The 24,933-nt window shown below is 38.0% G+C and overlaps 1 protein-coding gene across 10 annotated transcripts in view; it reads left to right on the forward strand.

Moving 5' to 3' along the window:
• The window catches only part of C4H9orf135 (chromosome 4 C9orf135 homolog), a 240,842-nt gene that overhangs the window by 63,372 nt on the left and 152,537 nt on the right, over positions 1 to 24,933 (forward strand). For all 10 annotated transcript variants that reach the window (XR_004319249.1, XR_004319252.1, XR_004319251.1 and 7 more), the window contains 2 exons: positions 12,969 to 13,087; positions 13,974 to 14,042. Coding sequence is in view for 6 of the 10 variants with exons in the window: in XM_014551797.2 (XP_014407283.1) it covers positions 12,969 to 13,087; positions 13,974 to 14,042 (188 nt within the window). In the remaining 4 variants the exon portion in view is untranslated. The remainder of the gene's footprint in view (positions 1 to 12,968; positions 13,088 to 13,973; positions 14,043 to 24,933) is intronic.

The following is a 24,933-nucleotide window of genomic DNA, read 5'->3' on the forward strand; positions in this document are numbered from 1 at the left end:
ATCAGGGGTGGGGCAAGGGTAAGTGAGTACTCAGGCCTAGATGTGGCTTTGGAGGTTAAGATGTGGGCCATGTGGAAGAGAAAAATGACAGGGAGCCATTTCAGAGGCTGCCCAAGAGCACCTTGTGTAGGGATGGGAGAGGGATCAACTGGATTCCCACGGGCTGAAGCAGGACATTTAAGTGCAGAAAATGCCATCCTGCATCATGGAACATATCACTGAATGTTCCCAGAGGGGATCTCAGGGTCTTAGAACACCCCAAGAAAGTCAGCTTTGAATGTATATCAGTACCAAAGAGAGGCAACCACAGACATGCCCAGAGGAAACCAAAACAAGAAGTTCATCTTATATGAAGTTTTGGCTAGTACATGGGACTGGGTATTTTACTTACCTCAGTAAGACTCTTCTTGGGACGAAAATAGCCAAGAGGTTTTTATAGTATCTGAGAGTGATCAAAAAAGTCCTGAAGCCTGTTCTGTATTTCATCAAGGAACAGAAAAAAGAATTATCTCTTATGAATAGCTATGAATGGACAGTAATGGAAGAATAGATTTGTTTTCTGATTATACCTACTTACAAGTCCCACTTGTTCAGTGAGCCAGTTGTGCATTTGTATATAAAATAGAACCCTATTCACATCATCCCTCTCTGTCCCCTTCCCTTACTTTAGTTTTTCTCATGGCACTTAAATGACTGGATATATTTCAGACTTTTTAGTTGTTAATTGTTTGTCTCCCCCTATTAGAATACTGGCTTTATGAGAGAAAGGACTTTGGTTTGTTTTGTTCTCTGCTGTATCTCCAGTTCCTGGAATGGTGTCTGGCACATAGCCAGCACTCAATAAATATTTGTGGAAGGATGGAAGGAATGAAGGAAGGAAGGGGGTAGGGAGAGACTGTATTCAACAAATGTGTATCAAAGTCCTATTATTTTGCTAAGTGCTAGGGTAAGAATCATTATGCAAAGTTATTAGGCTGACTGCTGGGGTAAGAAAAATAATTCAAAGTAAGATCACTGTACGTCAGGAACTCACAGATATATGAGGGTGATGGGTGCATACAAACACAGTGGCAGAGTGTATGATGGATGGTATGACAGGGAGAAGATCAGGATGCTGTGAGGGGCACCCAACTAACTAAAATGAGTTGAGGGGAGGGTCAAGGATGGCTTCCTACTGGAGGTGGCCACTATGAAGTTCCTGAGCTAAATCTTTAAAGGAACCATCTACTGGTGGATTCTGGAAACATGCTATCCAAGTTTCAGTTGTGATGTAATTGAATTCTTACCCCAGTGGCCCCTCAGGCTTCAGGAGGCTGACTGGGGCCGTGGAAGCTGCAGATTCACAGGGGAGCAGTAGTTCAAGCCACTGGAGTTCCTCTGATTGTCTTATTAGTCTAGGTTATTATGGGAAATAGTATTTTAAACTACAATATTTTGTTTTGGTATTTTATTTGGACTTTATTCGGTTACTACCTGAATATAACAGAGCGAGTCCCATGCAAACTAAAATGATCAAAAGTACTTCTATCATTGTTTCTTCATTTGTAAAATCCCTCACCCAAGGTTCTTCACAGCACTACCACAGACCCTGTCCCAATCCTTTATGTAAGACTGCTTCTGAGGAAGTGCTGCATGTTGAGTCCCATAAACTCAGAAGAATTAAGTACAGAGCAAATTTAATGCTGTGTCATAGAAGATTAGAAATTTCAGATATTAAGGAACAAAGAAAAACATGAGTCATTTTATTAAACAGTTTTTTCTTATATAGCTAATCAATGCCAAGGCATTTTTGGAACTGACAAGACAACACTGATTAGAAATTAGGCTAATATTAGTATTAACAGCATCACAGTCATTTGGGACTTAAAAATGGCCAAAAAAATGAATAGTACAAGATTGTGCTAATATTCATTTTATGAGGAGATGAATAGCTAAGTAGGTCTCTAATATGAGCTGTTTTAGTGGATGAAAATAAGACATTTGAAAATTAATGACCATAAAAAAGATGTAATCATATTGGATCTGAGGAATTCAATTATCCTTTACTTACTTAATTGGCTCAGGTATTTTTTCTTTGATTGACATGGTGAAATAGTATTTTGAGCACTACAGTCTTACAGATGCTTCTTGCATTCAGATCTGAGTATCTGAAAGGGCATATGGATCAAATTTTTGTAAATTGAATAATTACAAATGTCAGTGAAGGAGAGAACACTTAAACCAGGAAAAAGGAAGATGTTTGGGGATAGTGGGCCCCCTCTTGCTTCCTGTCTCCATAATCTCTGCCACAGGTTCCAGGATCCACTCCTGGATCTACTTTGGATTGTCTTTTCCAGTATCAGCACATTTGTGTCTGTCTTTCCTGTTTCAGGAATTCTGTATACATTTTGGCCACCTGAGTGTACTTTCCTTCTCTTACGCTGTAGCTAGGGGTTTATTAGTTCTATCAAATATCTTCGTTGTCATTTCTAGGAATTTGGAACATGAATGAAAGGAGGCATCCACCATTTTGACTCCATTTTGATCCCATTACTCTCCTTTTGCAACTCTTTTTCTATATCAATAATCATGCCCTAATTTAACTTTTAGAGAAGGTAGATTTTAATATTTCATGTGTATCAGTTTTCTTAAGAAAGTATAACTTTTATATTAAACAAATGGCACTTAGAGAGTGCAGTCACACACACATACACACAAATACACACAGACACCCCTATATTCTTTGCCTCCATTGTCTAGTCACCCTAGTTTGTTGAGTTAGTTCTTTCTCTACTCCTGGATAAAATCTTGTGCAGTTTCCATAATTTTTATGGTCACTCTCAGATAATAAAAAGTCTTTTAGTTACATTTCAATAATTAAAATATGTCATCAAAATGGAATTTCATTTAAGGTTAAAGATTTTCTCCTCCTCCTGCTAGAATCTGCTCCAGGCCAGTAAAATTGGCTGAGGAAAATGTGTGTGTGTGTGTAAGTGTGCGTGTGTCTGTGCACACGCATGCAGGGATAGGCAGGTGGGGAAGTCTTGGTTGATTTTCTATTTGTTAGCTTACTTTACTCTACCCTTCCCTCAGATAACTAGACAAATAAAAGGCCTTTTTGTGATTATTCTACTAATATTAATTACTTAACTGAGATTTTTTGTGACAAGCAGTGGTTCAGTTACCTGGAAGTGATCAGAAGAAAATGTGGCACTTGTCTAAGATTTATTTCTTCTAGGTGCAGGGAAAGAACCATGGCATAAAGGCTTGAACAGGCAGTGGAGAAAAATAATGAAATTGTTTTTCTGATTGCACCCCACGAGTCTCAGTTGTTCAAGACAATGATGGGAAGCGGACCTCTCTGCTTCTCTGGGATCCTTTAAATAATCTGTATGTGGTACTACTGAGTTCACTTAGACATGAAAGTAGAGCCATGAAAATAGAAAGCAGGGCAAAACTACTACTGAGAAATAATAACCTTTCGGATGATTTTTAAAGGTAAAGACTTTTAACAAAGTATTGGTATTACTTTTTGATGATGTTGACTTTTTTTGGCAATGAGGTAAAAAAGCTACAGTTACTGTTTAAGACAGTAAGACAAGACTCTTCCACAATTATGACTGAAGATCTAAGATAACAGATGCCAACTTCACCTTCATTTCAAAGTGAGGTGCCAAATCACTCACATAGAATAAGCAAAGCATTTGGATAGTAACTGGTTTTGAACCTCCACCTTGAAGGTTTAAAAGAAGAAAGAAAGAAAAGGTTGAAATTGAAGAGATCCAGCTGAGAGTATTTGGAATTTGGAGGAGTAGTTTGGAGAGATTGTACATGCTAACTCCCACCCCTGTTGTCCCCATGGGATGCAGGTAGAAGTATGTCCTATTCCCTTCAAGCTGTAGTGTGGGGCCTCAAGGATATCAGACAGGGAATTTAATAAATGTTCCCCCGAAGTTGGGGAACTTGGCAGACTGGGATCCAATTCATTCCTGGAGCAGCCTGTGGCATCTGAGGAGATACTTGACTTGGGAAGTACCTGTGCTTCCTTCACCATAGGTAAGAGGAGGATGCTTTCAGGGGACCTTATAGGAAGCCCAAGAGAGAAATGTCAGTTAGGGATCATTTAAAATGAATCTTGCCAAGAGAGATTCTACCAGGGGATGTCATCCTCAGCACAGAGAGGCTCGTTACCCTCAAATGTGGAACTTTACCCCTCAAGTTCTTAAAAGACCTGTTCTTTCCTTATATGCATTACCCAGATTATATGTCTACTGGGTTTTCTTAAATGTAGCATATATGGGAAAAGTTCATCTTGGAAGATTAGAAATTGGAACTTAAAAAAATTGATATTCAGGAGAACAGGGAATAAGAATATTATGAAGTATACTTCCTGTGCACACATTGGATATTTTTTATATTACCATTTGACTCAAGCTAGATTTTATTATGCAAATTAAATGGAAATTTAAGTGATTAGCCTGTGAGTTGGTGCTGTGTTAATTTAGCTGTCTCACATATCAAATTGCCAATCTCCAATTTGTGGTATATATATAAAGCCCAAAAGACTTTTAAACATATGGAAGTGCTTTTATAAATTACCTACCCTTATGTCAGGTTATGAACACTTGTAGACCAAAGTGATTTTTCACATTAAGATGGTATAGGATTAGGTTTGCCTACATGCAATAGAAACCATAAACCAACAGTGCCTGTTCACATTAGGTTTTATTCTTTAATGTAAAAAGTTGAGAAAATAGGCCAGGACTGGTATAGAAGTTCCACAAATTGTTGGAAACCTATTGCTTCTATCTGTCTGCTCTGCCATCCCTTGCATAGGGCCCAAGATGGCTGCTGGAAACTTGTCATTATGTCCACGTTCCATGCAGTAGGAAGAGAAAAACAAAAGCTGGACCTTTACTGGAGGTTGTATAAGTTTCTTCCATTTATGTCTCGTTGTCCAGAACCAGTCACTGGTGGTATCTAAGTATAAGGGAGACTGGAAAATGTAGTTTGAAACACCATGGGGTCAGCTAAAATTGGAGGGTTCTATTATTGATGAAGATGGGAGGTCTAATTTGGGGGGATAACATTTACCTCTGATACAGGAAACACAGAGGTTATGAGTGGGCTCTGGAGTAAGTGTCCTCTTGCTTCTCTTTGATTCTTGGCTCCACGACTTACTAGACTGTAACTTTGGTCAAGAATTTAAAACTTCCCATGTCTTTATTTCATCAGATATAAAATGGGAATAGAGTTTTCACGGGCATTTAATGTGAAGACATTTAGAGTGGTATATGGCCATGTGCTATTGTTATTACTATTATTCTCATGATTTATTGCAGCTCACTAAGCTACAGCCAGTATATCCTCTGGGTTTTATTTACTACTCCAGCTCTAGAACTTAGAGGATGCCTGATGCTTCATAGGTATGGATGGATGAATGAATGGATGAATGGATGAATGAGTCAAATTGCATGTTTTGAATAATGGAACTTCTATTTTTCTCTCTGGTTTACCTGGGCATTACTTAATCCCTTTCAGCCTGTTTCCCCTTCCTTAAAATAAAGATAAACTATGCCAGGTGTCCTTCCTTTCTCCCTCCAGATCCACTCTCCACCCTTCTCAACCCTGCTCTGTGCCAAGGAGGCTGACCCCTATGGATTGTATCAATGAACTGTTTTGCTCTCTGGCTTCCTGTGAATTGCCAAGAATTGACCATGGAAGGCACTGACTGGTGATTAGCACTGGGAGGAGAGTTGGCTCAGACATTTATTCCTGTGCTTTCCTCCCTGCAGGGCAGTGCCTGTGTGCTGTGGATTGAATATTTGTGTCCCGCCCAAATTCAAATATTGAAATTCTAACCCCTTATGTGACTGAATTAGGAGGTGAGGCATTTGGGAGGTAATCAGATTATGAGGATGGAGTCCTCATGGATGGGATTAGTGCCTTTATAAAAGAGACATCAGAGAGCTTCTTCCCCCCTGGCCATTCTGACTGGTGTGAGGTGATACCTCAGTTTTGATTTGCATTTCTCTGATAATTAGTGCTATTGAGCATCTTTTCATGTGTCTATTGGCCATTTGTATGTCTTTATTGGAGAATTGCTTGTTTAGGTCTTCCACCCATTTTTGGATTGGGTTGTTTGTTTTTTCTTATTAGGTTGTATGAGCTGTTTATGTATTCTGGAAATTAAGCCCTTGTAAGTCTCATCTTTTGCAAATATTTCCTCCCATTCCATAGGTTGTCTGTTTGTTTTGCTTATGGTATCCTTTGCTGTGCAAAAGCTTGTAAGTTTAATTAGGTCTCATTTGTTTATTTTTGCCTTTATTTCTGTTGCCTGGGTAGACTGCCCTAGGATTACATTACTGAGATTTATGTCAGATAATGTTTTGGCTATGTTTTCTTCTAAGAGGTTTATAGTGTCTTGTCTTATGTTTAAGTCTTTAAGCCGTTTTGAGTTTATTCTTGTGTATGGTGTGAGGGAATATTTTAACTTCATTGATTTACATGCAGCTGTCCAGTTTTCCCAATACCATTTGCTGAAGAGACTGTTTTTACTCCATTGTATGTTCTTGCCTCCTTTGTCAAAGATTAATTGATCAAAAGTTTGTGGGTTTATTCTGGGCTCTCTATTCTGTTCCATTGATCCATATGTCTGTTTTTGTACCAGTACTATGCTGGTTTTGATTACTGTAGTTCTGTAGTATTGTCTGAAGTCTGTGAGGGTTATTCCTCCAGCTTTATTCCTTTTCTTCAGTGTTGCTTTGGCAATTCTGGGTCTTTTGTGATTCCATATAAATTTTAGGATGATTTGTTCTAGTTCTGTGAAAAATGTCCTGGGTAATTTGATAGGGATCACATTAAATCTGTAGATTGCTTGGGGTAGTATGGCCATTTTAACAGTATTACTTCTTCCAATCCAAGATAATGGGATATCTTTCCATTTCTTTAAGTCATCTTTAATTTCCTTAGTCAACGTTTTGTAGTTCTCCACATATAAGTCTTTCACTTCCTTGGTCAGATTTATTCCTAAGTATTGTTTTTTTTTTGGAAGCAATTTTAAAAGGAATTGTTTCTTTACTTTCCTTTACTGATATTTCATTGTTAGTATAAATAAATGTAATTGATTTCTGTATGTTAATCTTGTATCCTGCTACCTTGCTGAATTATTTTATCAGCTCTGGTAGTTTTTGTGTGGAGCCTTTAGGGTTTTCTATATATAATATGATGTCATCTGCATATAATGACAATTTTACCTTGTCTCTTCCAGTTTGGATCCCTTTTCTTTCTTTTTCTTGTCTAATTGCTATGGATAGGACTTCCAATACTATATTGAATAGAAGTGGTGAGAGTGGGCATCCTTGTCTTTTTCCAGATTTTAGTGGAAAGGCTTTTAGCTTTTCACCATTGAGTATTATATTGGCTGTAGGTTTGTCATAAATAGCTTTTATTATGTTGAGATATGTTCCGTCTATACCCACTTTGGTGAGAGTTTTTATCATAAATGGGCATTCAATTTTATCAGATGCTTTTTCTGCATCTATTGAGATGATCATGTGATTTTTGTCCTTTCTTTTATTGATGTGGTGTATCACATTGATTGATTTGCATGTGTTGAACCATCCTTGTGTCCCTGGAATGATCCCAACTTGATCATGATATATAATCTTTGTTACATGTTGTTGGTTTCTGTTTGCTGATATTTTATTGAGGATTTTTGCATCTATGTTCATCAGTGATATTGGCCTATAGTTTTCTTTTTTGGTAGTGTCTTTGCCTAGCTTTGGTATCAGAGTGATGGTGGCTTCATAGGATGAGCTTGGGAGTATTCCCTCCTTTTCAATCTTTTGGAAGAATTTGAGAAGGATCAGTATGAACTCCTCTTTGTACGTTTGATAGAATTCCCCAGTGAAGCCATCTGGTCCTGGACTTTTGTTTGCAGGGAGGTTTTTTATTGCTGATTCTGTTTCACTTCTAGTGATCGATCTGTTCAAATGATCTAATTCTACTTGATTCAGTTTTGGTGGACTATATGTTTCTAGAAACTTCTCCATTTCTTCTTAGTTGTCCAATTTATTGCCATATAGTTGTTCATAGTATTCTCATGGTTTTTTATATTTCTGTGGTGTTGGTTGTAATTTCTCCATTTTCATTTCTTATTTTGTTTATCTGTGTGTGCTCTCTTTTCTTCTTGGTGAGCCTGGCCAGAGGTTTGTCAATTTTGTTTACGCTTTCAAAAAACCAACTCTTGGTTTGATTGATTTTTTTCTATTGTTTATTAAATCTCTATTTTATTTATTTCCTCCCTTATCCTTATTATTTCTTTCCTTCTGCTGACTTTGGATTTTATTTGTTCTTCTTTTTCTAATTATTTTAGGTGGAAGGTTAAGTTGTTTATTTGAGATTGTTCTTGTTTTCTGAGAAAGGCCTGTATTGCTATGAACTTCCCTCTTAGGACTATTTTTGCTATATCCCATAGATTTTGTGTGGTTGTATTTTCATTGTCATTTGTCTCAAGGTATTTTTTAATTTCTTCTTTGATTTCATGATTGACCCATTTTTTAGTAGCATGTTATTTAGTCTCCATGCTGTCATTTTTTTCCTCATTTGTTTTTCTGTGGTTGATTTCTAGTTTTATGCCATTGTGGTCAGAGAAGATGCTTGAAATAGTTTCTGTCATCTTAAATTTGTTGAGGCTTCTTTTGTGACCGAGTATGTGCTCTATCATAGAGAATGTTCCATGAGCACTTGAAAAGAATGTGTATTCTGTTTTGGGGGGGATGTAACGTCCTAAAAATATCAACCAAGTCCAACTTTTCTATTGTGTCATTTAGTAATCTGTTTCCTTATTGATTGTCTGTCTGGAAGACCTGGCTAATGATGTCAGTGGGGTGTTAAAGTCTTCTATTATTGTATTCCCATCAGTGTCTCCCTTTATGTCTATTAGTATTTGTTTTATATGTTCAGGTTCTCCTATGTTGGGTGCATATATGTTAATGAGTGTAATATCCTCATCTTGTATTGCTCCTTTGATCATTATATAGTGTCCATCTTTATCTTTCTTTATGGCCTTTGTTTTAAAGTCTATTTTGTCTGCTGTGAGGATTGCTACTCCCACTTTCTTGTCATTTCCATTTGCATGAAATCTTTTTCCATCCTCTCACTTTCAATCTATGTGTGTCCTTCACTTTAAAGTGGGTCTCTTGTAGACAGCGTATGGTGGGTTTTTGTTTTATTATCCAATCTGCCACTCTATGTCTTTTGGAGCATTTAATCCATTGACATTTATAGCAATTATTGATAGATACGTGTTTATTGCCATTTTGAACTTTGTTTTCCAGTTGATTTGGTATTTCTTCTTTGTTCCTTTCTTTTCCTTTTTGTGGTTTGATAATTTTCTTTTATATTAGCTTTGCTTCTTTTCGGTTTTTGTGACTCTATTGTATGCTTTTGATTGATCTGTTTTTCAAGTATGTTAACCCCTCACTATATTTGTTTGCTTTAAACTGGTAGTCATGTAGGCTCAAACACATCCTAAAAAGAATGAAGAAAAAAAAAAAGATAAAAGAAAAAAGGCAAAGAAAAACAATAAAAACCTATATTTTCTTACTCCTGTCTCCCACCTTTTATGATTTTGTTGGCTTTTTTATTTTACATCTTCATGTTAATTCTCTTGCAACTTACTGTAGTTATTTCATTTCCAATTATGATTTTCTTACTTCTATAGCTTCCTGCTTCTTTTCAATTTAGAGTAGATCCTCCAGTATTTCTTTTAGGATAAGTTTAGTATTGCTGAATTCTTTTAGTTTTTGCTTGTCTGTGCAGTTCTTTATCTTTTCTTCTACTCTGAAGGATGGTCTTGCCAGATAGAGTATCCTAGGTTGTAGGTTTTTCTCATTCAGGACTTTGAATATATCTTGCCACTCCCTTCTGGCCGGCAGAGTTTGTGTAGAGAAATCAGCTGAAAGCCTTATGTGGGTTCCCTTATAACTAACTCTTTGTTTTTCTTGTGCTGCCTTTAGAATCATTTCTTTAACTTTGGGCATCTTAATTATAATATGTCTTGGTGTAGTTCTGTTTGGGTTCTTCTTGTTTGGGACCCTCTGTGCTTCCTGTACTTGGATATCTGTTTCCTTCATTAGGTTTGGAATGTTTTCAGTCATGATTTCTTCAATTACCTTTTCAATCCCCTTTTCTATTTCTTCTCCTTCTGGGACCTCTATTATGCTTAGGTTGGCATGTTTTATTTTATCCCATAAGTCCTTTATATTGCTTTCATTGTTTTTTACTTGCTTTTCTGTCTGCTACTCTGATTGGGTGACTTCTGCTATCTTCTCTTCTAAGTCACTTACTCATTCTTCTGCATTATCTAGTCTGCTTTTGACTGCCTTTAGCTTGGCTCTTATCTCAGCCATTGAGTTGTCTGTTTTTAACTGGCTCCTCTTTATAGTTTCTATTTCCTTTTTATAGTATTCTCTGTCTCTATTCATAGTCTCTCTTATTTCTTTCAGTGCTTTAATCACCCCCTTTTTGAAGTCATGACCTAGTAGACTGTTGAGGTCTATCCATTGTTCGTTCTTTCAGGGAACTTCTCTTGTTCTTTTAATTGGGAGTGGTTCCTCTGCTTCTTCATTTTACTTATATTTCTCTGGCTCTGTAGATTTAGGAGTATCAGTTATCTACTATTTTTTGTTTGTTTTTATTTAAAGTGGTAGTGTTCCTGTGTAGACTGCGTGCATCTAATAGTTTTGTTGTGAAGGCTGTTCTTATTATGGATGGTTGCCACATCTTTCTTCCATGTGTGTTGGCTGTTACCCCTTTGATTTGGGGTGTGGTTGGTTTTGTGGTGATCAGAGCCTGCCCTAATTGTTGTTGTTGAGTGGGATCTCCTTTTTTGTTCTGTGGTTGTCACAGCCTTGACAGGGGCCTGGTCTGCTCCCCTGTTGCTGGAATAAAGGCTTCTAGACCCATTTCTGAGCTGTGGTGTGTGGTACACAGGGTTGGAGTGCTTCAGCTGGGAAGAAGAGTTGGCAGATGTCCACTGGGAAGTGTCCTCTGTGGTGTTGTCTGTCACTTGTTATGCGGGCTTACAAAGTACTCTTTGTTGACGCTGCCTTTGTCCCTGCCTTAGCTGCGGGAGTGTCAGGCACCTACTCTCATGTTCCTTAGGTTCTGGGCCTCAGGAACCACCCATGCAGATCTGCCAATATTAGGCGCTAGAACCTGCCATCCCAACTGTGCAGACATACACCTGAATATGTGGTACACCACAGGTCAGCACAGACCCTAGCCTTGCCTCCGCATATGGTACAGTACACAGGCCTGTTGTAAATACCAGTACTCATACTTGCCACTTGTACTCGTGCAGCACAACTCCTCTCCCTGCCTGTTCGTCCCAGAGGCATGGGTCCACAAAGGGTCCAGAGAGAGCAAAATCCAACCTCTCTATCTAGGGCTGTAAACAAATATCAGTCCCAGCTGTGAAGTTGCAGGGCCACTGGGTATGGATTCAGCTTTCAGCCCCACCTCCACACAACAGTAATGGCTATGACTAAGCCTCACCTCTCTTCTTGTGAGAACATACCAACAGTGGAGCCAAGTGAAGAAAGCACCTATGGCGCAGCTGCGTTGCACACCTCCCCCTCCCTCACACCAGCAGTGTTGCTTTTTTATGGGGATCCCAGGCTGTTCTGTTTCGTACACTCCCCCAGTCAGAGTTCACACCACCCTCTAGTCCCTGACGCTGCCTCTGTGCAGTGGGCCCCAGCCCTCTGCCCAGGCTCCTCACAGATCTCCAGTAGCCAGTCCCAGCTTGTCCCTGTCAGTTTGTGTCTAGGGCTGGGGATCGCAGGTACCAGCCGTTTCCCTTAGTTCTGTCTGACAAGCAGCTGCCACTTTCTCCTCCGAGCCTTGGAAGCTCTGCTTCTGTTTCCTCTGACCTCCTGGCTGGAGAGTGGGTGTCCCAGCATGAGGGTGCCTTTCTTCCTATGCTGCTCCCTCCCTGCAAGACTGGTCCTGAAATTTTTCATTTTTTCTCTTTTTCTCTTACTGGATTTTGTGAGAATCCTCCTGTATATTGAAGTGAGAGACACTCTGCCAGAGTTCAGTAGGTATTCTGTGTCATTTAGTGGGTTTGCAGACGTAATTCTTGGTGTATTTGTGGGAGAGGGTGAGCTGTGAGTCTGTCTACTCTGCCATCTTGGCACCTCCTCTAGCTATGATATTTTGCAGCTGAAGCTTCCTCATTTCTAAACCGTAATTTCTTTCTCTTTTTTTTTGTAAACATAATTTAGTGGGATTAATGTGATCTGGGGCTTCACTGGATGTCTTAGGGAAGCTAGTCTTCAGGAAAAAGTAATGGGTTCTCTTGGTGGTGGTGAGTTCTGATTCTCTGCTGTGAACCTTCATATTTGTGATCTTCTAGAGTTTTGTATGGGAAAAATGTTGAATGCTCAGCATCCATTTTTGTTCCTAAGATCCCCTCGATATTACCCATGATGCTTCTGCAATTGACTTTGAGTACTTCTTGTAATTTGCAGGGTTTTTCCAGAGTAATAATTGCTTGATAATTCATTGAGTTATCCTCTGTTATAAAGAATGGATAATATGATGGTATCTGAAGTCCTATGTGACTTACAAAGTGATTACTACATTTTCTTACTTAGAGAAGTTTAAATATACTAACCTTGAGAAGGAAATGGAAAGAAGGTAAGAGTTAGTATTTAGTGGAATGTTGTACTTTCCATTTTATGGAAACAACAAATTTGATTTTTATTTTCCAACAAAACAAAGTAAGGAATTGCCATTTTCACATATTTATGATGATGATATTCTCATAGCAATTGGCTGCTATGAGACATTTCTAATTTTCCAAGGTTAATGGAGTGAACAATTAAAATCAGAATGTACTTCAACAGAAATGTACTTTAGTAACTGAACATTTTTGACTATTTATTTATTTTTCTTATACGTGGCTTCTCTATTTTCAGATTTGGATATCAGAAACACATGAAAAAATGGCACAAGTTTGTTTAAACACAGATTTGGCTGAAATAAAGAGCAAGGCTTTATTGAATGAGGAAACAATGAGCTCTGGGATTATTAAAAGGTATGGTTAATACTTTCCTTTGCTTAGAACAGGCACATGCAGGAAAGGGTTTATATAAGGAGAGAACAGGTGTAGTGGCCCCAGCTACATGTTACAGGACCATGTCAACCGCAATCAACACATCTCAAGCTTCCATGCTTTCTGTTCATGCCACTCCCTCTATTTAGAATTCCCTTTCCCTTGGTTGTTTGCCAATCAGCACTACTCATTCTAGGTCCAGCTAAAATGTCATTTCAGCTTTACACATTTTTGCTTGTCATGGTTCTGACCACATAGGTATGAATCTCATCTCCACAATTTACTTATGAAAGTTATGTGGTGTTTATAATCCTCAGTTTATCTACATAAAATGGGAGTTATAAAAGTATCTACTTCATAGGGTTGTTTTAAATTTACAAGAAAAGCAGTATGAAATGTGCATAAAGATATTGCCTGACATGCAGTAAGAATCAGGTAAGCTGTCATTAATCAGAATTAATTGCTGTTATATTCTTGCTTTCTGAGCATTTTGTTTATGTTCTGCATAGCAGTTGGACTTACATTCTAGTTATTTATATGAAAGTATTTCCTCTGAGATTGTTCCTTGAGGGTAGGAACTGTTTCTTAGTCATATCTGGAGATATGCATCCTGGCACGATGCCTTTCCATGGAAATGTGTGACATACACTTCATCTTGTATTTTAGTTACTGGACCAAATGCTGAACTTTCTTTCCTTTTTCTTGTTGGGACATTTTATTTTGCAAAGTGCGTTAAAGTTGCAGACATGCAAATCTTTTAAAAAATAATTGTTATAAACATTCAACCCCCAAAGTAGTTCTGTATGACTTTGAAAGTTTATAAATGTCAGACTGACATGTTTTCTAAAAATTGTTATCTTGTTTCCAGGGACACTGGATTGCCTACTACAGGCTTTGGAGCTCTCTTTACTCGACCCCCACCAGATTGGCGCAAAATGTTCGTAGTCCCTAAACCGCTGCAGATTGCACAAAGTGTTTCTTAATGATTCAGGGGTTTGTTTGCAGGGGTGAAGGGGTGAGGGGTGAACCAAGGTTGACAAAATGCCTTTTATGTGGCATCTTACAGACTTCTTTAACAAAAGGTTTTTTCCCCCATAAGCAAACAGCATTAGTAGTAGTAGTAGTAATAATAATAATAATAATAATAATGATAATAATAATACAGTCAATCCTCATTATTTGTGGATTCCACATTTGTGAATTCTCTAACTTGTTAAAATTTATTTGTAACCACCAAATCAATACTAAGGGTACTGTTGCAGTCATTCACAGATATGCATAAAATGGCAAAACATTGGAGCCATCCAACGCATACATTCCCAGCTGAGGTGGAACCTGAGAGTCAGCTCTCATACTGTCTGCAAGTGTCCTTTTCACAGTCTCGTTAGTGTCTTTCTTTTTTTTTTTTTTTTTTTTGCATTTTTATGTTTTGTGCTTCTTGTTGATGATCTTGCTGTTTGAAATGGCTTCCAAGTGTAGTGCTAAAGTGCTGTCTAGTGTTCCTAAGTGCACGAAGGCTCTGATGTGCCTTATGCAGAAAACCTGTGTTAGATAACCTTTCTTGAGGCATGAGGTACAGTGCTATTGGCCATATTTAATGTTAATGAAGCAACTATATATTAAATAAAGTGTCTTTAAACAGAAACACACATAAAACCAGAGTATGTATTGATTGGTTGATAAATATGTTGTGACCAGAGGCTCAAAGGACCCTAATCCTGTATTTTCCCTAAGAACGGTGGTTCATTATTTGCTAATTCAGTGTTCACAGTGATTTTATAGAACATTACTGTGAATAATGAGAACTGACTGCATAGCAGCACTACTGTTTTTTACTGATAAAAGAAATACATTTATTTTGGGGCAGCATGGCTTGTTACTACAGGAAAGAAATTTCTTCACTCATCTTTCTAAAGAAGACAAAATTTCATAGTTTCTGTAATGATGTATAGATAACTGATGAAATCTAGGTACTTACAAGCATGAAAAAATTCTAAGTGTTGGATTGTGTATTATGAAGATATGAGTACATGTTATCATCGCTGGCAATTTAAAAGTTTTTGCTTCCTTTCAGAACTGTCTGGCATTAGAGCTAAGCTATTTTGCAGAGTCTGCCTAGGGTGGGGATGGAAAGTGCCCTAAATGATAATGTCCCACCCCATTTCACAGTCATCTGTTGTCATTCTGGCCAGATGTTCTAACACTAATAGTTCTAACACTGATTACTCCAGCAAGGCTGGCCTGGTCTGTGTCCCCCACAACCTGCTGTAGCATGTCTAAGTAGGCTGGAAGATCCACAAGGAGTATCCGCAGAATGATCCTTGAGAAGGGTGACCTTCTGACTCCCATGAGGGTGATGTGCTAAAACATCTTGCTGGCTCCCTTCCCTGAGCTGAAATCTAGAAGTCCCAGCCAAGACATGGGAAGACAGAATGAATCCAGAGGCAGACTTTGACAACTCTATCAAAACTCTGAGAAACTCTAAAGAAGATGATGTGCTAGGGCAGGGGAGAGCTGAGGGATGGGAGGAGGGAAGAAGAGAGAAGGCAAGATTGAAATCTCTAGATGGAGGTTTGTGCTAATCCAGGTTGAGAGCTGTGATCTCAGTGGGCCAGTTTTGGATAGGCACTGAACAAGTCTTATCTATTATTTTTGCAAACTTGGATTATATGTTCAAAGTTGGATTTTTCTGCATTTATTTTGAGTACTATTTTCAGTCCAGGGCAGAAAATGAGACACCCAGGTATCTACATAATACAAGTTTTGATGCCAACAACCCACCTCCTTGCAGGTCTGATCTCAGCATTATGATCTACAATGACAGCACAGATAGCCAGGAGGACCCTGAGTTGTCTCCCCCAACTCCAGTTAGGGGACGCAATCTTGGATATAGAGGAACCAGGCAGTATATCTTGAGGAGAAAGAAATGTGGGAAAACAAGTACAGTTAAGCCCAGAGAAGTGCAGTAGAGGCACTCAACTCGTATCTCCCACACTCACAGTGAAGACACCAGCTGAGCCTCCCTTTTCAGTGGCCCACTTATGTCATCACCAAAACAGAAGCGACTGATTGTCTTAGGAATACTGCAGATGAAGTCCTAGTCTTAAAAAAATCATGACTCATCTAAAGAACAAAAGCATCATGAAGAATGACAAGATATGGACAACCTATACCAGAGGAAGCAGACTTGATGGAACAAATGTAACAGGAATTTAAAGCCAATGGAAGAGAAATTTAAAGTTTTATTACCTAGGAAAATAAAGGAAACAGTTGCGTATGTACAGCAAAATAATAAAAATCAGGTTAATATTAACTTCCCAACAGTAACACTGGAGTGAAGAGCATAACATCAAAGTATTGAAGTGAAAAGAACTTTGAACCCAGAATTATTTAAATGTGAGAGTCAAATAAAGATATCTTCAGGCGTATGAGGACTGGTTTCAGATTTACTATCCTGCCATGAATAATTATAGATCTGGGCAAAATACGTTAGGCAACTGTCGTCAAAGGTTGAATAGCAACCAATGCAGTTCTGTGCTCCTTAAGATGAGAGGTGAGGGTCACTTCCTCACCAAGGTCACTTCTCCCGGTCCGTGCAGGGTGGTGAGCCCAAGAGTAGAGTAGCAGTTGAGCTGGGAGATGGGAATAGGAATTTAGAGCTTCTGATGTAACTGGTATTTGTAGGACAGAATATTTAGGAGACAAGGAAGTTGTACATAGAGATGGGAACAGAAGTCTACATGGGGTCTCCTTCAGATTCTTGGTCAAGGGCCAGGCTCTGCATGCATTATTAAAATGCTACATACTACTGCTTTTTAAAAATCAAACAGAACTATCTATAATGTATTCTGAACTTTCACAGTGATGCTCCCTTCTGCATAGTAGTATTATGTAGTGAGCCCCAGAGCTACATTACCTGCCTTCAAATCCTGCGCCTGTCACTTACTAGCTGTGTGAAGTAGGGCAAGTTGTTTAACCATTTTGTACCTCAATTTCTTCATCTGTAAAATGGGGATGATGATTATAAAGCCACCAATGTTATAGGATTGTTGAGATGATTAAGCAAGTTAATACATGTAAACAGTTAAAATAGTAAATTTTTTGCTATGCAAATAAGCTGAGGCCAGACACTTGGCAAACCCTTTCAGTCTAGAAACTCTATCAGATCATGAAAATCTTCTTGATTGATTGATTGATTTTACTGAAGTATAATCAGTTTACAAAGTTGTGTCAATTTCTGGTATACAGCAAAATGTTCCAGTCCTACATACACATACATGTATTCCTTTTCATATTCTAGTTCAGGAAAATATTCTTATATCTTTGATGATTTATACCCTCCATTTTCTCTATTTCAACTCTTCAGAAATCTTTTATTTGCATGTTGGTTTGCCTGGCCCGGTCCTCTAATTTTCTTGTCTTTTCTCTATTTTTTTTATTTATCTTTACAATCTACTTTGATCTCTGTGTCTTCAGCCCTACTATTGAATTCACTTTTTGTTTTCTGAATCCTTCTATTTTTATAGAATCCTTTTTTTTTTTTTTTTTTTTTTTGGTTTCATGATTGAAATATCTATCGGGGGATGTTAATGATAGTTTGTTTTTCTTAAAATTTTTTTTCTCCATGCATAGTATCTATTTCCTCCAAGTTACTTTTTTGTTAATTTGCCTATTATTTATTTGTTTAGTATCTGTCTTTCATGCTAGACACTTTCCTCAAATACTTGGTTATCAGTTCTTGGTTCTCTGCTCATGATTAAGACATGAGGCTCAGAGCCTGTGTGTGAGGCTTGTTGATTTGGAGCTTCGCTGGAGGGATCTAGGTGGCTCTTCTCTCCTCTCCTCTCCTCTCCTCTCCTCCCCTCCCCTCCCCTCCCCTCCTCTCCCCTCCTCTCCTCTCCTTTTTTGTAAAAGCCCTGGTGTCAATATTTCAGTCTTTCCTCGTAGACTGGCCAGATTCTCCAGAGGAAGTTCCCCAGATCTCCCATCTGAAGGGTGATCGCACCATTCAGTGCCTGTGTTCTTGGAGTGAGCAAAGTAATTGGCTGGGATGTCGATATTAATCCCTCACTGGGTATGGTCACCAAACTGTGTTGTTGGTCAAGGACTTTCTCTTTTACCCTTTCTAGGGAATAAATTTCTAGCTTCCTGCTGGAGTAAGGGAGGGGCAGTTATGCAGCAGTGAAATGTGCAGGAGGAGCCTGGATCTTATCTGCTTTTGAAACATCCCTTCCCCCAATCAATCCTTCTTTGGTGATTTAGGATGTTTTCAGCTTTCTGATAAGTCAGAGACCACTTGTCGATCTTCTCTTGAGTTTCTGAAATTTGTTTCTCTTGTTCCTTTTTCCATTCTCATTGTTCTTGAGGATTTATTTATTTTTTAAGTCTCTTTGATTTTAGTGGAGCTTTTTGAGGAAGCAAGATGAGGTGTGTACATTTAATCTTAACCCTGAAGTCATCCAGTCTCATCTGAAATGTCACCTCTTCCAAAGGACCTTCCTACTGCCACCTCCAGCACCCGTGTTAGGTCCCTTGTGGGTGTTCATAGCACCATGTACTTCTAGTATTCTAACACTATTTACCTAGGTTGCAATTACTTGCATTCTTGTTTGTTTTTCTTGCTGAATTCAGTGCTCTGAAGCACAAGACTTGCAGCTCTCCCCCAGTGCTAACAGAGAGCCTAGCCTACAACAGATATGATTAATTTCTTGAATGAACAAATTAATTATTTCTGATGTTGAACAGTTAATTATAACGGAAAAGGGGTAAGGCTAATTCCTATTTTATTTAATTTAGGCTGAAAGGTCAAAATTGTTCTCAATTCTATTCTGGTAAATGCATTAAAAGACATAGTCTTTTAGGAAATCAGCTCTTATTAGTTTGAACTGCTTGAATTACTTGTTTGTTTTATTTGATTCACAAGGATTAGCAAGGAAATAAATACTTGAGCGCCTTCAATGTCCTCCACTAATTCCATATATAATTCTTTCTTTCAGTTACTGTATGCTAATTATAGGACATTCCATACAATAGACTGCTGTGGTGTTGTAGATTCTACTCTCTTGAATATTAAGTATTCTTTTGCTTCTTGCCGACTATACAGCTATAGAAGTTAAATGTCAACTTTAAAAGGCAATGAATAAAAATGAGTTTGTTCAATGGACCAAAATAATGTGCTTCGACTTATAAAAGAAAAGCTGTAATCATAATGTAAATTTAAACTTTAGGTTATCTCAATGGGAAAAATAAGATACAGGTATAGCTTTGTTATTAAAGAGACATTAATCAGATGCATTTATCTTAATGTTAGATAACATCTGCTACATTGTGATAGCATTTGACAGTCTCTTTTCTCATAACTCAACCAGTAGCCCACCTACTTTATTTTGAACCAATGTGAAGAAGACACAACACCTTTCTTCCTTAAATTGGCAGCAAACATCTCAGTGGAACATATTGAAAATCAGAATAACTAGAATGTTTGACACCACTGGACTTATTCTCCTGACCTTAACTAGAGAAAAGGGCTCTGTGGATAATTCCTTGCACATATGTCACAGATAGAAATAAATTTTAAACAATTGCAATATATGAAGCAGTCAGGTTGAGACCAGAAGTGATATCAATGACTTACACTTTAAAAATGAGATTGCTTTGAGGCTAGATTGAGCTCATCAAGAACTAGAGTTATTGTTTCTCTTGAGAGTGGATCACATTTCCATCAGTGAGTTTCCAAGGAATTGGCGTTGGCTAGTGATGGAAGGGATGAAAGTCAAGGAGTCTCAAAGAACTGCTCTTATGGTCTCAAAGGGATACAGTTGCATGTTTGGGAGGGGGTGGTCTCTAACATACATACATTAATTTTACCAGAGGAATAGAGACATTAAAGCTGTAGAAAAGTAATGAGGCACATTTCCTTTAAGCTGCATAGGAAAAGTGAATGTGAACATGAATATAATTAGTAAGTTAATTGAAGAGTCTTTCTTTGCCCTCCTACCTTGTTCTTGAGAATCTTCAAAGAACTCTCACTTAATTTGAAAGTACTCTTTATGGAGTGTGGAAAACTAGCTAATTATCAGAAGGCTCCTGGATGTCTGATTACCTAACACAAAATCATTTTATGATTTTTCCATAGAACCCAGTGGTGGTAGCTGTTTCCTTCTAAGAAACAAGGTTTTCCATGTATAATATCCCAACTGTGTCTGTGACCATTAAACAAACAACCAGGAACCAAAACAACAGAACAAAACAACAACAACAAAATCTATATCAAGCAAATCTAATTTTGAATGGGAGATGTAGTATAAATACAACTTTAAGATCACATTTCTCAGAAGACCTTGTTTAATTATGCCTATGTGACCACGTGAGGTCCTGGGATAATGATTCACAGGAGACATTCAGTTTTTTGATGGGAAAAGCCAGTTCTGGCATAGAATATTTGCTGGGTGAGAAGCAGGTCCACGGGCTCCTGGGTCAGTTTGACGGCAGCCCAGAAGTACTGACCACCTACTGGAAGATAGAGAAGAAGCAAGGTAGACCTCTTAACAAGGTCAGCTCTAACTAATGTGTTTTGTCCTTTTTTGCCAGATTTCATTACCTTCTGGTGGTAGTGATTAGTGTTTATTGTTGAAATTTTATGATAAATGTGTCTTGTTTCCAGAATTCATCCAAACATTTATGTGATCCTCATGACTGGAGAAGAAAGAAACTAGTAGTGTTTTGGATCACTGGGTAACTTTTTGGACATAGTGTGGTTTTTTAGAAAGGGTGTGGTATAAGAAAATTGGAGACGTAGATTTTATTTCAGAACCTGCATCAAACCTGCTATGTGACCTAGTGCTGGCTAATAACCCTCCCTGGGCTCCAGCTTTTTCCATCTGGAAAATGAGAGGATTGAACCAATGATCTGTAAAGTCCTTTCCTGCTCTAAAATTTTATGGTTCTAAGGAGAAGGGCATCTGTAGTCACATAAATGGACAAGTTAAATGAGGCCAAGTAGTACTTCAGACAGTTAAGTTTTTGTTGTTGGCATAGAGCACTTATCCATATGTGTGTGGAGTGATTACTTCACAGTAGCAGCAGTAGCAAACTTGGGCCACAGTTTAAACTCTAATTTATTCCTCTCACTGGGGCATTAGCATCTGTAAAACCTTTGGCACTCTACAGAGGAAAGGGACTGAATATGAATAGCAAAAGCATTGTTTTTTTTTTTTTTTTTAATTTTCTCAAAGTACAGTGCAAAGTATTAACTTTTATTTTTCTACTCAGGCATTTGTGTAATGGCTTACCTCTTGGTAGAATACCACCCAGTTGTTGAACATTTTTCCATTTTCTTCTAGTGTTAATGAGCTCATACTATGTGTCTGGCACTGAGCTAAGGACTTTTGTACCTTATTTCATTCAATTCTCAGTCTTTGAGATGGATGCTGCAACTCCCTCCATTACAAAGGGGCTCAGAGAGGTAAAGTAATTTTCCAAAAGTTCCTTGCATAGTAAACACCAGAGCTGGATTTTAAGCTCGAGTCTGGTCTGTCTGACTGCAGAGGCTGTGTTGTCCTTGACCATAATAGTATGTTATCTTTCATGCTTAAATGTAAAGAGTGCTCCATATCTTTCAAAGTACTTTCACATGCATTGTTCATTATTCCTTTCCTCCTAACATTCATACAAGGTCATTTGCGTAGGTATTTTCTTAATTGTATAGGTGAATAATTCAAAGCACAGAGATAATAAGGGACTCCAGTTCTTCAAGAATTCGTCCATCCATTTTATAAATACATATGGATCAGATACTACTGAGGGAAGTTAAGATGCAGAGGGTTTAAATTACTTGCTCAAGGACCATAACCACTTGGTGGTAAAACAGAGACTAGACTCTCTGCGTTCACACTTCTGTGTTATTGATGGGAGGGGAATACTGCTTCTAAACTGCTAGGGAACTAAGCAAAGGCTTGGCTTGGATCAGGAGTAAAAGCAGATTCAAATTATCCTCCATTTCATCTTTACTCCCCACCTCCTGCTCACTAGCTTCTTCAAGGTTGATTTCTGAAAAGAAGGCCTGGCATTCACAGTTGTGGAAGAACTATTAGATTTGGCCTGTGTGGCTCCTTTAGTAAATAGAAGGAGGAAGAAATGACAAGGATGTCCATTTTAGCTCAATATGAGGTGTTTGGTTTTTTTTTTAATAATGATGATTGCTATTGAGAATGAGACAATTTCCCAGCGCGGTTGTAAATTCCCCCTTCCCTTGTACCACATACAGCCAAATAGAATTCACAGCCCATTTTGGCTATACTCCTCTTAAAGGATGCTGCTTCTACCACTACCAGAAAATGGATGAATTCCAGATTAATTCTCTGCTTCTTTGAGTTACTGAGATTCAGGCTGTTAGGTGGGACCATCTGATCTGTTGAATATATATCACATGCCATTATTCTGGCTGCTGGGAAGCTGGGTGGGAAAATATCTGCCCCACCTCTTAACAAAAGAGAAAAGAAGCATTTGATCTTTAAAGTTCTTCTAGATTTAAGAAACTATGACTCCATGGTACCTCATCTTGCCCTAGATTTTGGTACATTTTCTTGTCATGGAGTCATACATGTTACCACTGGTGGTATTGCAGGTGTAGGTATTTTAAATAATACCATGGCTTTAATGATAACTTCAGTATCAGACTTCTTTTCCTTTCTCATCTTACAAAACACCTTTAGTTGCTCTCTACCTTACCACTGTTAAAGGTTGAAGAGGGCATCTGTGGCAAACTGTGGGTGGTGCTGGGTGAATGCCAACTGTCTGACTTCCAAGTGTCCTTTCAGCATGACATTATCTTGGTGAATTTACCAGCGTCTGGTCTTCAGTTTTATATTTCCAGAAAGACCATTTTATTCATGCTTCAGAATTTATCTGACTGGTGGAAATAGACTTGTGCTTATTAAACTCACAAGAAAAGCCCGAATTCTACTTAGTTAACTTACAATGATAAATAAAGTGTTCAAGCACAGCTGTCATGTCTGCCTAATAAAAGCATTTGCTCTCTCAGTAAAAAAAACTGTATAGGAAGCCAAACTATAATCAGAAGGTTGTCAGTGTGTTTGGAATAAGAGCAAAGGGAGTTAAGTTTATATGATTATAATGATCAATGGCCTCAGACTTTGACTGCCTGATTGTAATAGTCAAGACTCTTTTGGTTGTAAATGAGAGAAGGCACAATTAAAATTATCTTGGGCCCAAAGGGGAGTTAATTTTAAAAAGTGCTGGAGTACCTCGTGAAACTCTGGGAAAATCCATGGAAGAGTTGAGCTCCAGAGACTGCTGGAATTAGGACTAGAAAACCTCCAGGATTCTCTTCCTGTTTGCTTTGTTTGCTCCCACTGAGAGTAGGGATGTTGCATCCCATGGTTCTCATCACGGGAGAGTGGCTGGCCCTTTTCCATTGGTGTTTACTAAGAAATCCCACAGGAGAGCTGTGACAGACATGGGCTGGAGACTGATATTTGGACCTATCAGCTATGGATAGTGATAGAGGGGTAGAGCAGGGCCATATGGCATAGGCTTGCTCCTGGTGATTCCAGACGTGAATTACAGTCATTGTTGGCTGCTGTAAGTTGCATTGGCGCCCTGACATTGATGTACTCCAGCTCTGTTCCTCGAACTAGAAAAGTCTATTTATGAGCCAGGACACCTTTTCCCCAAGATATGCCTAGAACCAATGCCTCCCTTATCTTTCTTACCTTTTGCTTTCCTTAGTTTCTCTGGAGGCCATTTCTCTTCTAATGGACTTGATCTTTCCTTACATTCTTTATTTGGCTACAGCTTTAAGTTGATATGTAAAAGGAAGATCCATGTTGATTTTCCATATTTTTATTCTCAAAAGACCATCAAATTTGATTAAACATTCACTTAACAATTATCACCCCCTTCTTCAGATTTATAATAAAGGAAGGAGGAATCACAAAGAGTTTATAAGTAACTTTAACTGAAAGTCATCATTCAGTATTATGAAAGTTTCTATTTGGTTGAGCCACATTGCCTTTTCAAAAAGATAACTTTTAATTTTAATAATTTTAATAAATAATTTAAATAGACAATTTTAATATTTTGCCTCTAATTACTTTGAATTCTCATTGTGGTAAATCTATATCTCTTTATATTTTAATTTTATTTTTATTGTTTATTTTTCAGTGCCTACCTTGTATCAGACTCTGTGCTGGGAGGTGAGAGGAAAGAGAGGGAGAAGGGCCTGAACATGGGGAATGGGTTACTGCCTGCTTTAAATTAGTTGAGAGATGCCCAATGCTAGCTTGCAAGGTCAGCCTGCCCAAAGCAAACTTTCGTATTTGACTGATAATCAATATCATTTAAGTCATAACTTTGTATGAGAATAAAGCAGGGAAACAAGTTCATTGTAATCTATTCATACTTAAACATTTTAAGATTATGGAATATTTTTATGTAAAGTACTTTTCAAACACCCATCTATTTATTATCCAGTTATAATGTAAGTTAATTTTTTAAAACATATTTGCTTCATTTTTTTTTTTTTTTGAGAAGTGACTTTATCTAGCCTTCCAATATACCTACCCTATTGATGGACATTAGGTTCCAAAATTTCGCTTTTACAAATAAGGCTTCATTGAACATCCTTATATATGTCCTTGAGTGTATATGCAAGGGTTTCTTCATACTCAGAAATAGAATTGCTGTATTAAGATATTAAGATATGTGCATCTTCAGTTTTGAAAAATGTTGCCACCAATAGTGTATGAATTATATTTGTTCTTTCATATCCTTATTTTACATTTCACTAATTACTGAATTTAAGACAG

Source organism: Camelus ferus, chromosome 4, assembly GCF_009834535.1.
Source record: "Camelus ferus isolate YT-003-E chromosome 4, BCGSAC_Cfer_1.0, whole genome shotgun sequence".
In the NCBI taxonomy this organism is placed as follows: domain Eukaryota; kingdom Metazoa; phylum Chordata; class Mammalia; order Artiodactyla; family Camelidae; genus Camelus; species Camelus ferus.